General features: G+C 40.1%; 1 protein-coding gene across 3 annotated transcripts in view; it reads left to right on the forward strand.

Annotated features, from left to right (window-relative positions):
• NFIA (nuclear factor I A) overlaps positions 1-14,419 on the forward strand; it is a 382,195-nt gene that overhangs the window by 253,686 nt on the left and 114,090 nt on the right. For all 3 annotated transcript variants that reach the window (XM_003265156.3, XM_030812923.1, XM_030812924.1), the window contains exon 4: positions 1,095-1,169. In XM_003265156.3, coding sequence (XP_003265204.1) covers positions 1,095-1,169 — 75 coding nt within the window. The remainder of the gene's footprint in view (positions 1-1,094; positions 1,170-14,419) is intronic.

Consider the following 14,419-nt stretch of genomic DNA (forward strand, 5'->3'; position numbering starts at 1 on the left):
ACTTGCTTTCCCTCAGTATTGTATGAAATCTAGCTTTTATTAATAACATAAATTTTGTTTATGGATTGTTATATATTCAGATTGGCCTATTTTCTTTTATTGCATTTTCTCAAGGTATGTTTCTTATGTCAAAGAACAATTATTTCAAAAATCCCTTCGGCCAACAATTTTTTGACCCAGATTTTAAAGCAGGGAAAGACTAAGCTGACCTTGGAGTGATCTCTCAACTAGAATCTACCTGTGTGAGAGTCATAGAATCAGAAAATTTTAGAGGCAGAGTGGGAAACTACATATCATAGATTATGTGTTCCTTGTCATTTATAAGTTCTATGTTTCTGAATATATCATAAAATTAAATGAGTAGTTGGTGATCGACATAATACCAGGTATCTTAAAGGGAATTAATTGCATCCAGCAAAAATGAAGCAGAAACAAAGTTCAAAGATTAATCAATTTTTGAACTATTGATTTATTATCTTTTCTCAAAAAAATCAACGGACACAAAAAAATTTGGGGGTGTATAAATAAACTGAATTTTTATTTGTGCTCAAAAGAATTTGTTTTCCTGTTTTGTGGGTTGGGGCTTGCTTTTTCTATTTTGACTTTTTAAAAATTCACCCTGTGGTGCCTCTAGAAAAGAACACCTTTAAATCTTGTTTGAGTTAAATGAATAGATAACTAATTCCAATCAGATGTTTCTTTAGAGAATAATGTTTAAAAAACTATGATGGAATGCAGCTCTCCTAGTGATTCTTAGATATGCTGTTTTTATCCCAATTCTTAAGGTCTTAGAGGTCACCCAAGGTAACTATTTATTGTAAATTGTCTTTTGTTTCAGATTTCCTGTTGAATTTTTTTAACCATTTCAAAAATCAGCTAGTTGTTGTACCATAGCTTTGCACAACCTTGAAATTCAAACCAAAAATCTATCTGCATAGCTAAATGACTGTGCCCTCCCACATAAATCCTAAGGAGAGCAGAGAATGAGATTAGGCACCACACGTGTTAATCATAATGAAACTAATATTTAAAGCTCTGTTGTCAAATGTCTTGTATTTATGACACTTTGTTTTCTTTTGTTTTTGTTTCCCCAGGACATTTGGGCTTCCAGGACAGTTTTGTCACATCAGGTGTTTTTAGTGTCACTGAGCTAGTAAGAGTGTCACAGAGTAAGTATAATTTTGCTTTGATTTGGTACAGATTTGCCTTGGTTTGTGCTTACTTTCTGCCTAGGACTCCTAGAGACCAAAAAAAGCTTTCAGAATCTCCTTTTCATTCACCCATTGGAAGAATTTTGACACACAGTTTGTTTGACAACCAAGAATTTAAATCAGGAAAAATTAAATATTATTTTGATGTGAGGCATAAAAGAAAGACCAAAATCCTAAGGGTCTCATGTATTCTGAGGCTTCCCTGATTTCTAAGAAATTCTGCATTGTAAAAGAATTTGTTTTTGACCTTTAAAAAATGCTAATGCCCTCAGTATGAGTGACACAGTCTGGGATGATCATTACCAGCTTGTCAATAATCACTAACAGTGAATGAAGAGGACCTGTCACCATCTTGCTCCATTGATCAAAGGCCCATTCAATTGATTGTAGTTTTGTTATGACATAATCTAGCATGCGCACACACACACACACACACACACACACACACACACATACACACACAGTTGCCTTCCCTTAGGAATCTCTTTTTTCTTATTTAAAAGCATAAATACAATGATTATGATGTTCCAGGTCCCAGTAAGAAGAAGGAAAAATAAATACCAAATATTAAAATTGTATTTTGTTTTACTCCTCCACCTACTTCAAAATACCACTTGTAGGTAAAATTTACATGGTTAAAATTGGTTTTGAGCAGCATCAGCCCTTTGTGGAATGAGCTGGAGTAAAAAATATTTTCATTTCAGGTTCATACCCCCCATGCACTGTGTTACAGGCTTGTAAAATTGACTGAGTAAGCCGGTCCATCTCAGGACATGACGTCAGGTCAAACAAGTCAAGCCATCCTGGTCCCGAAAGCCTGGATTTTGTCTGTTCTTATTTCAGTCACTCATAGGCTAGGAGAGTCTTGAGAGCACAGAATGTGATATACAGTGTGGGAACAGGGGAGAATCTAATGACTACTGGTCATTTACTGTCTGCCAGGAACTGTCGTAGGCCTTAGTGTAAGGTACATAAGTTAATCCTTGCAATAAGCTTTTCAGACAAGAAATTACCCCATTTTCAAAGATGAGTTAAATTGAGGGTCTATATAAGTTATTTATCCAAAGTCAAACAGTGAGGCCAGGCACGGTGGCTCACGCCTATAATCCCAGCACCTTTGAGAGGCCGAGGCGGGTGGATCACTTGAGGTCAGGAGTTTGAGACCAGCCTGGCCAACATGGTGAAACCCCGTCTCAACTAAAAATACAAAAAAATTAGCTGGGCGTGGTGGTGCACACCTATAGTCCCAGCTACTCAGGAGGCTGAGGCAGGACAATTGCTCGAACCTGGGGGGTGGAGGTTGCAGTGAGCCGAGATTGCACCACTGCACTCCAGCCTGGGCGACAGAGTGAGACTCCATCTCAAAAAAACAAACAAACAAAAAATTCAAATAGTGGATAAATCATTAAGCTAAGTCTCTATAAGGCCAGTATCCATACTCTTAGACTGGCCCAAAGGAACTCGAAGAGATCTATAGCATGAGACTAGACAGGGAAACAGTGGGAAGGTAACTGTCGGGGTTAGAATTGTGGGAATCAAGGACTCCCAGGTTGATGCTGAGGTATTCCAGTGTAGAAGAGTTGGAACCCTAAGAAATGAGACATTAGGAGCAGCAGGTCATGACTTGGAATGGGGAGGTTGCTGCCATGGTACTAAAGTGTACTTAAAGTACCAGCCAGTTAAGTAGACACTACATTGCCTTGTTAAGCTGGAGAGGATATATGCTGGCCTAGTTATAGCACAGCTGATTAGGCAGTTATTTGCTGTAGACAAATAACAGTGCATCTGTATATATCTTTTTTTTTTTTTTTTTACTTCTTAGGACTTTTGAACACAATAATTATCTCACATTTTCTTGTAATTTTAATAATAACAGTAATATGGGGAATATATATATATATATATATATATTTATATCAGACTATACCGGTCATAGTAGCATTATAGGAAAATACATTTATTGAACCCTCACTGGGATCTAAAACATAGCCTTAAAGAGTGAAATGAAAATCCTTTTAAGCGTAAGATTGGAGCACTAGCCATTTTATTCTGCCCTGGATGCTTCAATTCTTATATTTAGTCCTCATTACCATCAGTGTTCCCAGGCCTGGGGGTTGTATGAGAAGGCCCACAGAGTACAGAATCACCCCCAGCCTCTCCTCCTCCTTCCACTCCCTGTCTTTCCTTTTAAGGTCTTATATCCCAAAGCTTATCAGTTCCAAGTTTGATTAGAACGCTGGTCAGTCTAAGATAGCTGGGCTGCCAAATGAATTCTAAACCTGCCTTCAAGACTGCCAGAGATTATGGCTGGACAGGGATTGAGTTTGCAGAGGGATCTGGACTTGTTTCCTGTCCCCGCTTAGGGGGTTGCTTAGCCAGTGCCTGGCATCATGAACATCCTTTGGCTCTCAAATGCTTTTTGATTCTGCACACTGCTGTGTAATCGCTCTGGGACTCACTCACACATGGCCTCGTGCTGACGGAAACTGTTTGGCAAGAGTGGGTCTGGGCTGTGTCAGCTCGATCATGGCTTCAGGCCAAACTAGTCGACTGTAGTCAGGAGACCCCTTTTTCTTAGAGATAATCTAGGTTTGTTGGGGTATATTTCACAAGATTACCTTGGCTGCTGGGGTAAGGATCCCCAGCTCAGGTTTCCTCACCTATGCACCCTCCTGAAAGGCTTAACACTCAAGCCGCATGCTGGAGTTGAAATCCTTCAGCACTGCCTTGCGAGGCTGCCCTCCTCCTTGTTCCCCCATGTGGGAAAAGAGAAGCACCCATTTCAGAACTATGGTGGATGCTTTTTGCAGATGAGTGGACCTGGGGTACATTCTGTATCCTCGAATAGAAATAAGCTAACTGGCCAGGCGCGGTGGCTCATGCCTGTAATCCCAGCACTTTGGGAGGCCAAGGCGGGTGGATCACCTGAGGTTGGGAGTTCAAGACCAGCCTGGCCAACATGGAGAAACCCCATCTCTACTAAAAATACAAAATTAGCCAGGTGTGGTGTTGGGCGCCCGTAATCCCACCTATTCGGGAGGCTGAGGCAGGAGAATCGCTTGAACCCAGGAGATGGAGGTTGCAGTGAGCCAAGATCACGCCATTGCACTCCAGGCTGGGTGACAAGGGCGAGACTCCGTCTCAAAAAAAAAGAAAAAAAAAAAAAGAAATATGCTAACTGGCACATAAGGTGATTAAACACATGATGTTAGCCCTGTTAGGAGTGTGATGTCATATAATATAAAAAATTAGAGTAGCTAGCATTTATCAAGCATATACCATGTACCAGGCATTGTGCTGGGTACTTTGTAAACATTATCTCATTCAATCCTCCCATGGTTGGTGTTACTGTCCCTTTTTATAGATGGAGTCTGCGATGCTCCAAGAGGTTAAGCAAATTGCTCTTTTTCCTTTATTCTACTCAGCTAGCCGACTGCTGACCTTTTCATCAAAACCTCTCCTATAATTGCATTATAGAACGAAATAGAATCCAAGGATTCTGTGCTTTTATTGAATAATCAGTTCTTGTTGATTTGATACACTTTTAGCTTATTAATTTGTGCTTTAAAAAAAAAGGTTAAAACTATTTTCATGTAAACCAAAGCAAGTAAGATAATTAATTTTTTTTCCTAGATTTCTTTTCAGGTGTGAGTTTGTTTTTAATTAACAGGCTTTATTATTTTTTAGGGCAGTTTTTTAGGTTTACAGTTTTAAGTTAACAGAAAGTAGAGGAGTCCCGTATACCCCTCCTCCCAAACAATTTCCCCTATTGTTAACATCGTTTGTTAGTGTGGTACATTTGTTAAAATTCATGAGCCAATATTGATGCATAATTATTAATTAAAGTCCACAGTTTACATTAGGGTTCACTCTTGTACCTTCTGTGGGTTTTGACAAATGCATAGTGACAGGTAGCTACTATTATGGTATCATAAGGAATAGTTTTACTACCCTAAATATCTCCCGTTCTCTACCTGTTCATTACCTCCCACTCCCCACCACTGATCTTTTTTTTTTTTTTTTTGAGACGGAGTCTCGCTCTTTCACGCAGGCTGGAGTGCAGTGGCGCGATCTCGGCTCACTGCAGGCTCTGCCCCCCGGGGTTCACGCCATTCTCCTGCCTCAGCCTCCCGCGTAGCTGGGACTACAGGCGCACGCCACCTTGCCCGGCTAATTTTTTGTATTTTTAGTAGAGACGGGGTTTCACCGTGTTAGCCAGGATGGTCTCGATCTCCTGACCTCGTGATCCGCCCGCCTCGGCCTCCCAAAGTGCTGGGATTACAGGCATGAGCCACCGCGCCCAGCCACCACTGATCTTTTTACTCTCTCCATAGTTATGCCTTTCACTTAGATGTTTTTAATGGTCTCAATGTCCTAGAATCTCGGACTGTTTTGCAGATTTCTTCTTAACCTTCTATTATCTATCCCAGCCCCATCCAGTCCCCTGCAAATATACGTAATTATATCTACTTATATGGGCTGGAAATTTCACAGCCCGTTAATGATGGCTTAGCTTGAGATTTTTCTCCCTTTCTGGATCTTTAGTATTCAATTTTTAAATTTGCTAGTACAAATATTTACTTTCACTAGGTTTCCAGTTAGTTTTTGTTTTTCATTTTCTTCCTTTTAAATGTAAGAGAGGAGGGAGGTGCTATTTCAGTATTTCCTCATGTGGATTCACTGAAATAACTATGTGCTAAGTGTGTTGTTTTTAATAGTGTTACCACCGAGGTGGCAATGGCGGAGAAACTCACGAGAAAGCTGCTGGCTTAGCCTCACAAATTCAGAGGTGAGGGATTAGGCAACAAGGATGCTTGCCATTGAATTATACTGATCAGATATATGAACCTGTTGGAATCAGGGACTCCTGCTGGCCAACTGAAGCTGCAGTCTTCTGTGAACTCCCCTTTCCTCCTTGCCTCCTGCCCACCACCTTTTAATTTTTTTTTTTTTCATTATCATCTAAAGTCCATGAAAGGCAAGAATGGAAAGTTCTGCTTCCATGGCAAAGAAAATACTGTAGCATAAAAATCTATATTTGTTCTCTTGCTAGTTTTTCCCCCATGTGGTAGGACCATCTGAAAGTAGCTCAATTATTTATTGCCTTGTTCCAGGGGAGGAGGAAAATACAGACCCCTAGACGCTGTGCCAGAGAGAGAGAAGTATTCTCTGCTCTGGGGAAGGGGGTTTTACAAGTGTTAACAATGTGGTTCAGAATCACTGAAGTTGTTTTAGCATAATACTATGAGGAAAGAGACAAGAACCATCTGTTGAAATGGCTCTTACATGATGCTGCATTTTCAAACAAAGCCTTCTCAAGGCATTTTTAGATTGGTCTCTTTCCCTTGAAGTTGCTACAAAGAGAGCCCACTCTACTAGCTGCTAAATGATGCTGCTTAGATAGCTCTCTCTATCAGCACCCACTCTTTTGTTTATTTTGCACCAGTGTTTTCCTCAAAGTATGAGCTCTAAGGCTGTCAACTATCACTCCTGGTATGAACCCAGAAAGTTCTCCTGAAAAATCCACTACTTCTGCTCATTTCCTTCCAAATTGCTGACTCTATTTTACTTGAAGTTGGTGGAATGACTTCGAAACCCTAACTACTTCACTGGGAAAGAGGAAAACCGCAAATACACACAGGCCATTGTGACTCTGGCCTGGTGGGTTCTAATTTTCTCGCGGCGGTTTGTACACCCAAGCCGGCTGCAAGGGTTAAGTAAACTTCGTGGCTAAGGATGACTTCATGGCCCTGGAATTTTGAAAAGCCAGGATTCTCAGTACACTGTGGCCAGCCTTAGAGTCTTTGGGTGTGAAAACCACTCTCAGTTACCCAGACTGATTTTTGGTTCCTGTTGCAGTGCTGCAGAATCTATTAAAATCCGGCAGCTGAATTGTCCTGGCTCTGCCACAAAGCTCAGCTGCTGGGTCGACTGCAGGATTCCTGAGTTGTTTGTCAATGGAGAGTGGGAGTGAATGGAACCAGGCATATGCCTCAGCCTGGCATGAGGTGGCACCCTAGTGGCTGTTTTTTGCCTTAGAAATGTGCGCTCTTTCTATATTTTCACACAGGAATTGTCATTAACATCCAAACTGCAATTTATTTCTAAAGTTCTTTTTGAAGTCTCTAGGTCCTTGTTACGTCTTCAAGTACCCATATTCAGATGCTTAGATTTTCAGGCTAGTAATTTAGTAAGAACTATTGGCAATATTCTAACCTGACATGGTGGAACTTCTAAGACAGAATGAACTCGGCTACAAGTCAAAATAAGAAAATGAAACTCTTGGGTAGGAACAAGCCCAAACTTGAAAATACAAAATGTTCTTGCGCAGAAGGACTAATGAGGAAATGGGTGTAGGATAAGAAATTCCAGACATCCAGTCATTTGGGGTGCCATTTAAACATTCGCAGTACTTTAGATCTTAATTAAAGTGGGATAGATTTAAAACTTTCTTTCTAAACAAGTGGCCTGTTGGTTTTCCTGTGTTAAGTAACACGATAGCTGTGATCATTGCATGGAAATTAATTTTTAAAATAGCGTATATTCTTAAGCAAGATCTTCTTTCAAAAGAAACCATTTGGGCTCGAGCATTAAAGGAAGAAACAAAAAGAATATAATAAAAAATAGATTGCTGCCCTAGCGTGAACAGTTGCTGTGACCTTGCCTTTTGTTTGCCATTACACAATTCAATGGCAGTCTACTCAAACTATGTGCTCGATCAATATCCTATTAAAGCAGCACAAAAAGTCTCCATAAACTTAGTGGTTAGCTATGTTTATAAATGGAACTCGGCATAATTAGATGGTCAATAGCAGGCTCTACTAGTAATTTTAAAATGAACATCACACATTTTACATCTGTAGAAGTCAATGGCACCTCTTCTAGAGTGAGGGTAGAGTGTGGAGCAGACAAAAGTGTGGGTGGCCCTTTAAAAAATCATAATGTCTATTTGCAAATGCAGTTTTTAAAGAAAATCTAAGTTATGGAAGAGAAAATTCTGATTGGCCCCTATATATTTTTATTTTGCCTATCTGAACCACCTTCTTCTGAATATATTATGACTTTGCAAATGTTACATTTTCTAGTTTTAATCAACCCCTCATAGAGAGGTAAAATAATAAATATTGCCATACTCTTAGGAAGAAAAATAACAGTCTGACTGGCTTAATTCAGCCAGCTTCCTCTACTATAATTCAATAAATTTTCAAAATAAATATTGAAATTGAATTAGTTCAGGAGGACGTTTTGTTGTATGATTTTTTCCTTTTAATTTTCTTGACATATTTGGGGTGAATATTTGGGTACTAAAGCTGGCAGCAAGTGCAATGCACTGGCAGTAATAGAAATTTTCATCAAACTACCCTTTCTTCTGAATCCTAGCTCGCAGTATGGGTGGCCAAGCTTGATTTTTTCCTATCCTACCCTCCTCACCTAATGAAGCCATGTAAGGTGAGTCTTAGACTGACTCTGTCCTCAGCTGACTCAGCCCTACAAATTAAAAGGTGCATATACCTTGTGTTCGATATGTGCCCTGGCAGTTGTCATGGACCACTGAGCTGTTGAAATTAGAACTATGGCAGGAATAAGCTTATGACATTAGTGTATCCTTCAGTCGATGCTCTGCGGGAAGGTCTAGTCTTTTCTCTAGCATGCGTACTCCTACAGTCTTCCTGGTTAGAGCTGGCAGTTAGAGTTCTCATGGCAGATTTTGGGGCCCTTTTGATCTCTGTTCTCAGCTGAAGCTTCTGATAAATTTACCAGACGATGAATACTCTTATTATAAATATTTGAACTGGGGAGAAGCACAACATACACCTTGATGTACATACTAATGTGTTGTCATTGTCTCTATTCGTATGTTCATCTGTTTCTATGTCATTCATCAGTTATGCTTTCTATGTGTCAAGTATAAAACCTATATTCCAGATGGCAGCGTGATACTGTAAAACAGTACAGGATATAGAGTTGGGGAATCGAGCTTTGCAACTTATCAACTCTATAGCTTTGGGCAATATTTAACCCCTCTTGGCTGTGTTTTCTTCTAGGTTACAATCATTTATTCATTCAGCAAATGTTTATGAAGTCCTAACTGCATGCTGAGCCTAAGTCCAAGTACTGGAACTAGGAATACCTCTCAGGAGTGTAATGAGGGTTAAGTGACAGATAGTCTAGTGTCTGCCACATAGTAGATGCTCAACAATGATAACCACCACGATTATTGAACAGCGCCTCAGCCCCTGATCTGTCTTCACTGTGTGCTCAGAGCCAATCTTGGAGCTGACCACTTTCAGTAAATTTATTGAAAATGCATGTGTGTGTGCGTGTATAAATTAAGAAGGGCCAATTTTAGAATTCATGTTCTAACAACCAGTTTATTAGAAGAATCACTCTAGTGACCCTTACGGAGTTAGTAATTCCAATAGAATAAGAGCATGCAAATATTAGACCCCATTCCTCTGTTTTAGGAAACCAGAAAATTCTTATTCCTCAAATTTTCAGCCAGAGCCTGTGTTTCTGCATTATTCTAGAAATCGTTCTCCTAGGATATCTCACGGATAGCAGAATGTTTTAAAATTCTCAATCTAACACTGACACATTAACAACTTTTTAAGTGGCAAACCACACCTGGGTTATCTGTACCAGCATTCTTAAAAGTGGTACTTAGTTTTACAGTATTTTTAAATTTTGCTTTCACTCATATTATGAGCAAAAATTCCCTATGAATGGCAAAAGCGTGCTACAGGTCGTTACTGACAATGTGGTTCGTTTGGGTTTTCTTGAGACAGAGTCTCACTCTGTTGTCCAGGCTGGAGTGTAGTGATACAATCATGGCTCCCTGCAACCTCCACCTTCCAGGCCCGGGAGATCCTCCCACCTCAGCCTTCCCAGTAGCCGGGACCACAGGCACGTGTTGCCACACCCAACTAATTTTTGTATTTTTTGCAGAGATAGGGTTTTGCCATGTTGCCCAGGCTCATCTCGAACTCCTGGGCTCAAGAGATCTGCCTGCCTTGGCCTCCCAAAGTGCCTGGATTACAGGCATGAGCCAGTGTGCCCAGCTACTAATGTGCTTTTTAATAAACCTTTATTTATGCACGCATAGCCTCAACTTTTTAATGGTGGATATTCATATCCAGTAGTAACACTGAAAAACTAGAAGGGGTTTTTGTGACTTCCAAAAGCTTGGGAGAAATCCTATATTACCCTGCAGTCGGGGCCACAAATATTATTGAGATTTGGCTGGAGTACACTATCATAGCTAACTCTTGCCAAGTAGAAGGGCTGTTGGTAGTGACCATCTTAGCATGTCTAGAATGGGGCTGGTGGAGTCCACATTCAGCAAAACCACGTGTAGGTCAAATACTGGCACTGAACTAATCCAGTGTGTGGTTAATGTGAGTACATGTTAATACCCAGGATTTTTCACTAGGTGGAGGAGAAAAAAAAATGAAAGTTACTGGTGGAAATATTGAAAACTATTTTTTTTTGTAAACAGCTGAATTAGTCAGTTGTTGGGATGGGACTCTGTTGATATAGTTTGGTTTCCTAACAGCTAATGGTCAAGTAGTCCCAGTGCACTATTGGTTGTGGGGCGTATGTTTAGCTTAGCCCTTCCCTGGTTTGTAGATCACTGTGGCAAAAAGACCTCTTAGGCCATCAGATCCCACCCCTGTCAGAGAAGACTTAATCCCATGACTGAGGCTGTATCAGATACTAAGCGGGTGCCACATTTGACCTCAACCAAAGCTAAGACATGATGATACTCTAAAATGCAGAAAATCAATTTCGGTCCCCAAAGCCAAAGGCACTAATGCAGATCAGTCAGCATTGCTAACCCCTCTGTGGACTGCTCTGTTAGACCAAGTGGCAGGGCCCTTCATCCAATGGAACTCTTGCTGACACTTATAAAGTTTAAGACCTGCAAAAGCAGAGAGGCGAGAAGGAGAATGATGAGATAGAAGTTTTGCCACATAAGTGTAGGCGATAATTATTCTTCTATTTAAACGTGTTGAATTTATCTCCTTCGTAACTGATGACAAAGGAAAGACAGCAGCACTAGAAATGTGAAGTTCACTCCTGTTTCTTTGAACAGATATCTAGGAAATACCTACATTCAAGCCCTTCCTCTGTCACTTATTTAGTTGCATGATCTTGACCATGTTACTTAACTCACAGCGTAGTTTCTCATTTCTAAATGAGGATAATATAAATACATATTCCATAGGGATAATGCAAAGATTAAATGAGATAATTCAGGTAAAATACCTAGCACATTGCCTGGCATGTAATAAATGCTCAGTAAATATTAGCTCTTAGCTATTTTTCATTAACAAGCTCATGTAATTTTAGTTCAACTCAGTAAGCATTTGGTGCATATGTAATATATGAAGCACCCTGCACTGTGTACTGAGGGGAATTCAAAAATAAGTAGGAGACACCTTTTCCTCTGCAGAGCATATATCTAAGTTTCTTGAGATCTAAGACTGAGCTTATTTTATGGCAATAGAATGCCCGAATATACTTAATTTACAAATTAAACTCACAGTAATTATCTGTCAAAGATAAACTATCTTCCTGATTCGGATTGGGGTGGGAAAATGTATTGGTTAATTTTTCCTATTTTAGTGAAACAGAAACATTTTTTGAAAAATAAAAATTCCTCTATTCACCTCCCTTTTCTCCTTCTGCCACCATGTATATATATTCCTTAGTGTGTGTCCACAAGACAGGGATGTGTGAAAATAGGGCTCTGTGTGTGTTAGCAGATGCCTTTCATGGGGTTAAAAAATATTCTACTGGCTTTTGGCACCTAATAATACATTTCATAAAAGCATTGCTTAAATCTTTTAATAGCAGGCAGGTTCGTTTTCACATAGAGGGAAATCCTTGTTTTAGTTCATTGCCTTTTTTTAATGTTCCCGTTTGGAAAACCATACTCTTAGCCTGCATTTGGTCAGACCTTTTAGAAAGGAAAAGTAGAAAACAGGAGATCAGCACAGGGTTTACAGACCAGAAATCTGCTTGGCAAAGGAGTTACTGAAGACTGTGGCGTAGAAGCTGCAGAGAAAGTACCTTTATGATTGATTTCCATTCAAGTCAGACTGACTGCAGTGTGGTCATTTTTCTAACCCATAACTGCTCACACTGCAGCAGTCTGCTATCTGCAGGGTGTCTGAATTATAGCAGTCTATGTTCTTCGTGTTACCTCTTACACAAATTACTTACACTGGTTTCTTTTTCCATGCAAATTCATCAGTTTTACAGCCTCTCGTAGCCACGGTCAGGAAACTCTGGCAGAGAGTACAAATTGATAAAATGAGCTAATTTTTACTATACTTATTTTTTTTTTCTTTCTAAAAGCCCTTTCTCATAGGCAGTGTTCAGGAAGCATATTACGGTAAAAGGGAGATAACAAAGGAGTTGAATTTTCTTGCCATAAATTACTTTCCAAGTTAATTCCCTTTAACGATGATTCCAGATTTGCTTGAGTTTTCATAGCATTGTGCGTTTTACAACTGTGCCTTTGATAGAAAGAAGAACAAGTATTTTCCCATGTTCAGTCCCTTTGTGCCAGTGACATGAACTTTCTTACAAGATCTTTGCCACTGGAATGCAAAACAACACTAAATTGTGCTGGGTCCATAGAACTGTGTGCTGCTATTGGACTTATTCCCCCCCGGTCTTAAAGTACAAGTTCCCAAAGTCTCACTGAGTGTTTTAGATCATGTAATCAGAAGAAAAATGTCTCTCCATTTTTTCATAGTTATAAGTTGGAAATTGAGTTGGGGTACTTATTGCCATTCTTTTGTATTCCTCAGTGGCCATACAGATGTGAAGAAGGGACAATAATGGTCAGTCTCTGAAATGTAAGCCCCACAAGGGCAGGGGTTTTCTATATCTTGTCCACTGATGTTTCTCAAGCATCTGGAATGATGCCTGACTCACTAAAAGTGCTCCATAAATATTGTTGAATTCCATTGAATACAGCCTCTCCGAGGATATGTACTATTAACCATAGGCTGGACAAACTAGTCATGTCATTAATGCTGCCTGCTGACTTCTGTTGAACAAGTTGGAAACTTAGCACACTGTAATCTCTCAAGCAGAGTAGCTCAAAAATTTGTATAGAAATTTTTTCCATCATCCTCTCCTTCCAACAATGCAAGCCTGAGCAGCTTGTCTCTGGTGGATGGCAGAAGTTCAATAACCACAACCTTATCCAACTACTAATGTGTACAGAAGAGCAGGTCATTAAGAGGGTTGGCTACTAAAATAACCCCTTTCTTCCAGTAGCCTACATTACTATAATGATTCCTTAATAGCAAACCATTTATTAAGAAATGACACAAAGACTACATTCTACTTATGACAGGAAAGAGGCGGGGGTAGAGGATGAATGACTTGGAAGTAATATCTGAAGAGACAATTTCCAAAAGTTAACCTTTTGAGAAAAACTCCTCAATAGAGCAAAATACTTCGGATTCGCTAATTACAATACTACTTAAGAAAATTGAGGAGCCCCTCCACACGATTTATATGTATTTATAGAATTCTGAGTTCCATTTGGTGTTGTTTAAAGTTTAGAGGGGGCGAATAGGGAGGGTAATTATTCACTCTCCTTAATTCAAAGCATATTTATTGATGATCAACTGTGTACACAAAACTGTGGTCAAAGGGAGCTCTAGGACCTGTAGAATTAAAGGTCATGGGTATTACCTCTGACTTCATGACCTGGGAGAGTTATTTAACCTCTTTGTGCCTCAGTTCCTTCCTGGTGGTATGGTGAGGATCAGGATTCCCCAGCGCTCGGGCTGCAGACTAGTACCAGTCAGTGGCCTGTTAGGAACCGGACCACACAGCAGGAGGGGAGTGGCGGGTGAGTGAGCATTGCTCCCTGAACTCTGCCGCCTGTCAGATCAGTGGTAGCGTTAGATTCTCTTGGGAACGCAAACCCTATTGTGAACTGCACGTGCGAAGGACCTAGGTTGCAGACTCCTTATGAGAGTCTAATGCCTGATGATCCGAGGGGGAACTGTTTCACTCTGAAATCACCCCCCTACTCTGATCCATGGCAAAATTGTTTTCTATGAAACCAGTCCCTGGTGCCAAAAAGGTTGGGGACTTCTGGTGAGGAGTAAATGGGATGATGTGCTTAAAACCCTTAGCCCAACTTCTGGTTCATAAATGATGCCTAATAAATTGTGATG

This window comes from Nomascus leucogenys, chromosome 5 (assembly GCF_006542625.1).
Source record: "Nomascus leucogenys isolate Asia chromosome 5, Asia_NLE_v1, whole genome shotgun sequence".
NCBI lineage: Eukaryota > Metazoa > Chordata > Mammalia > Primates > Hylobatidae > Nomascus > Nomascus leucogenys.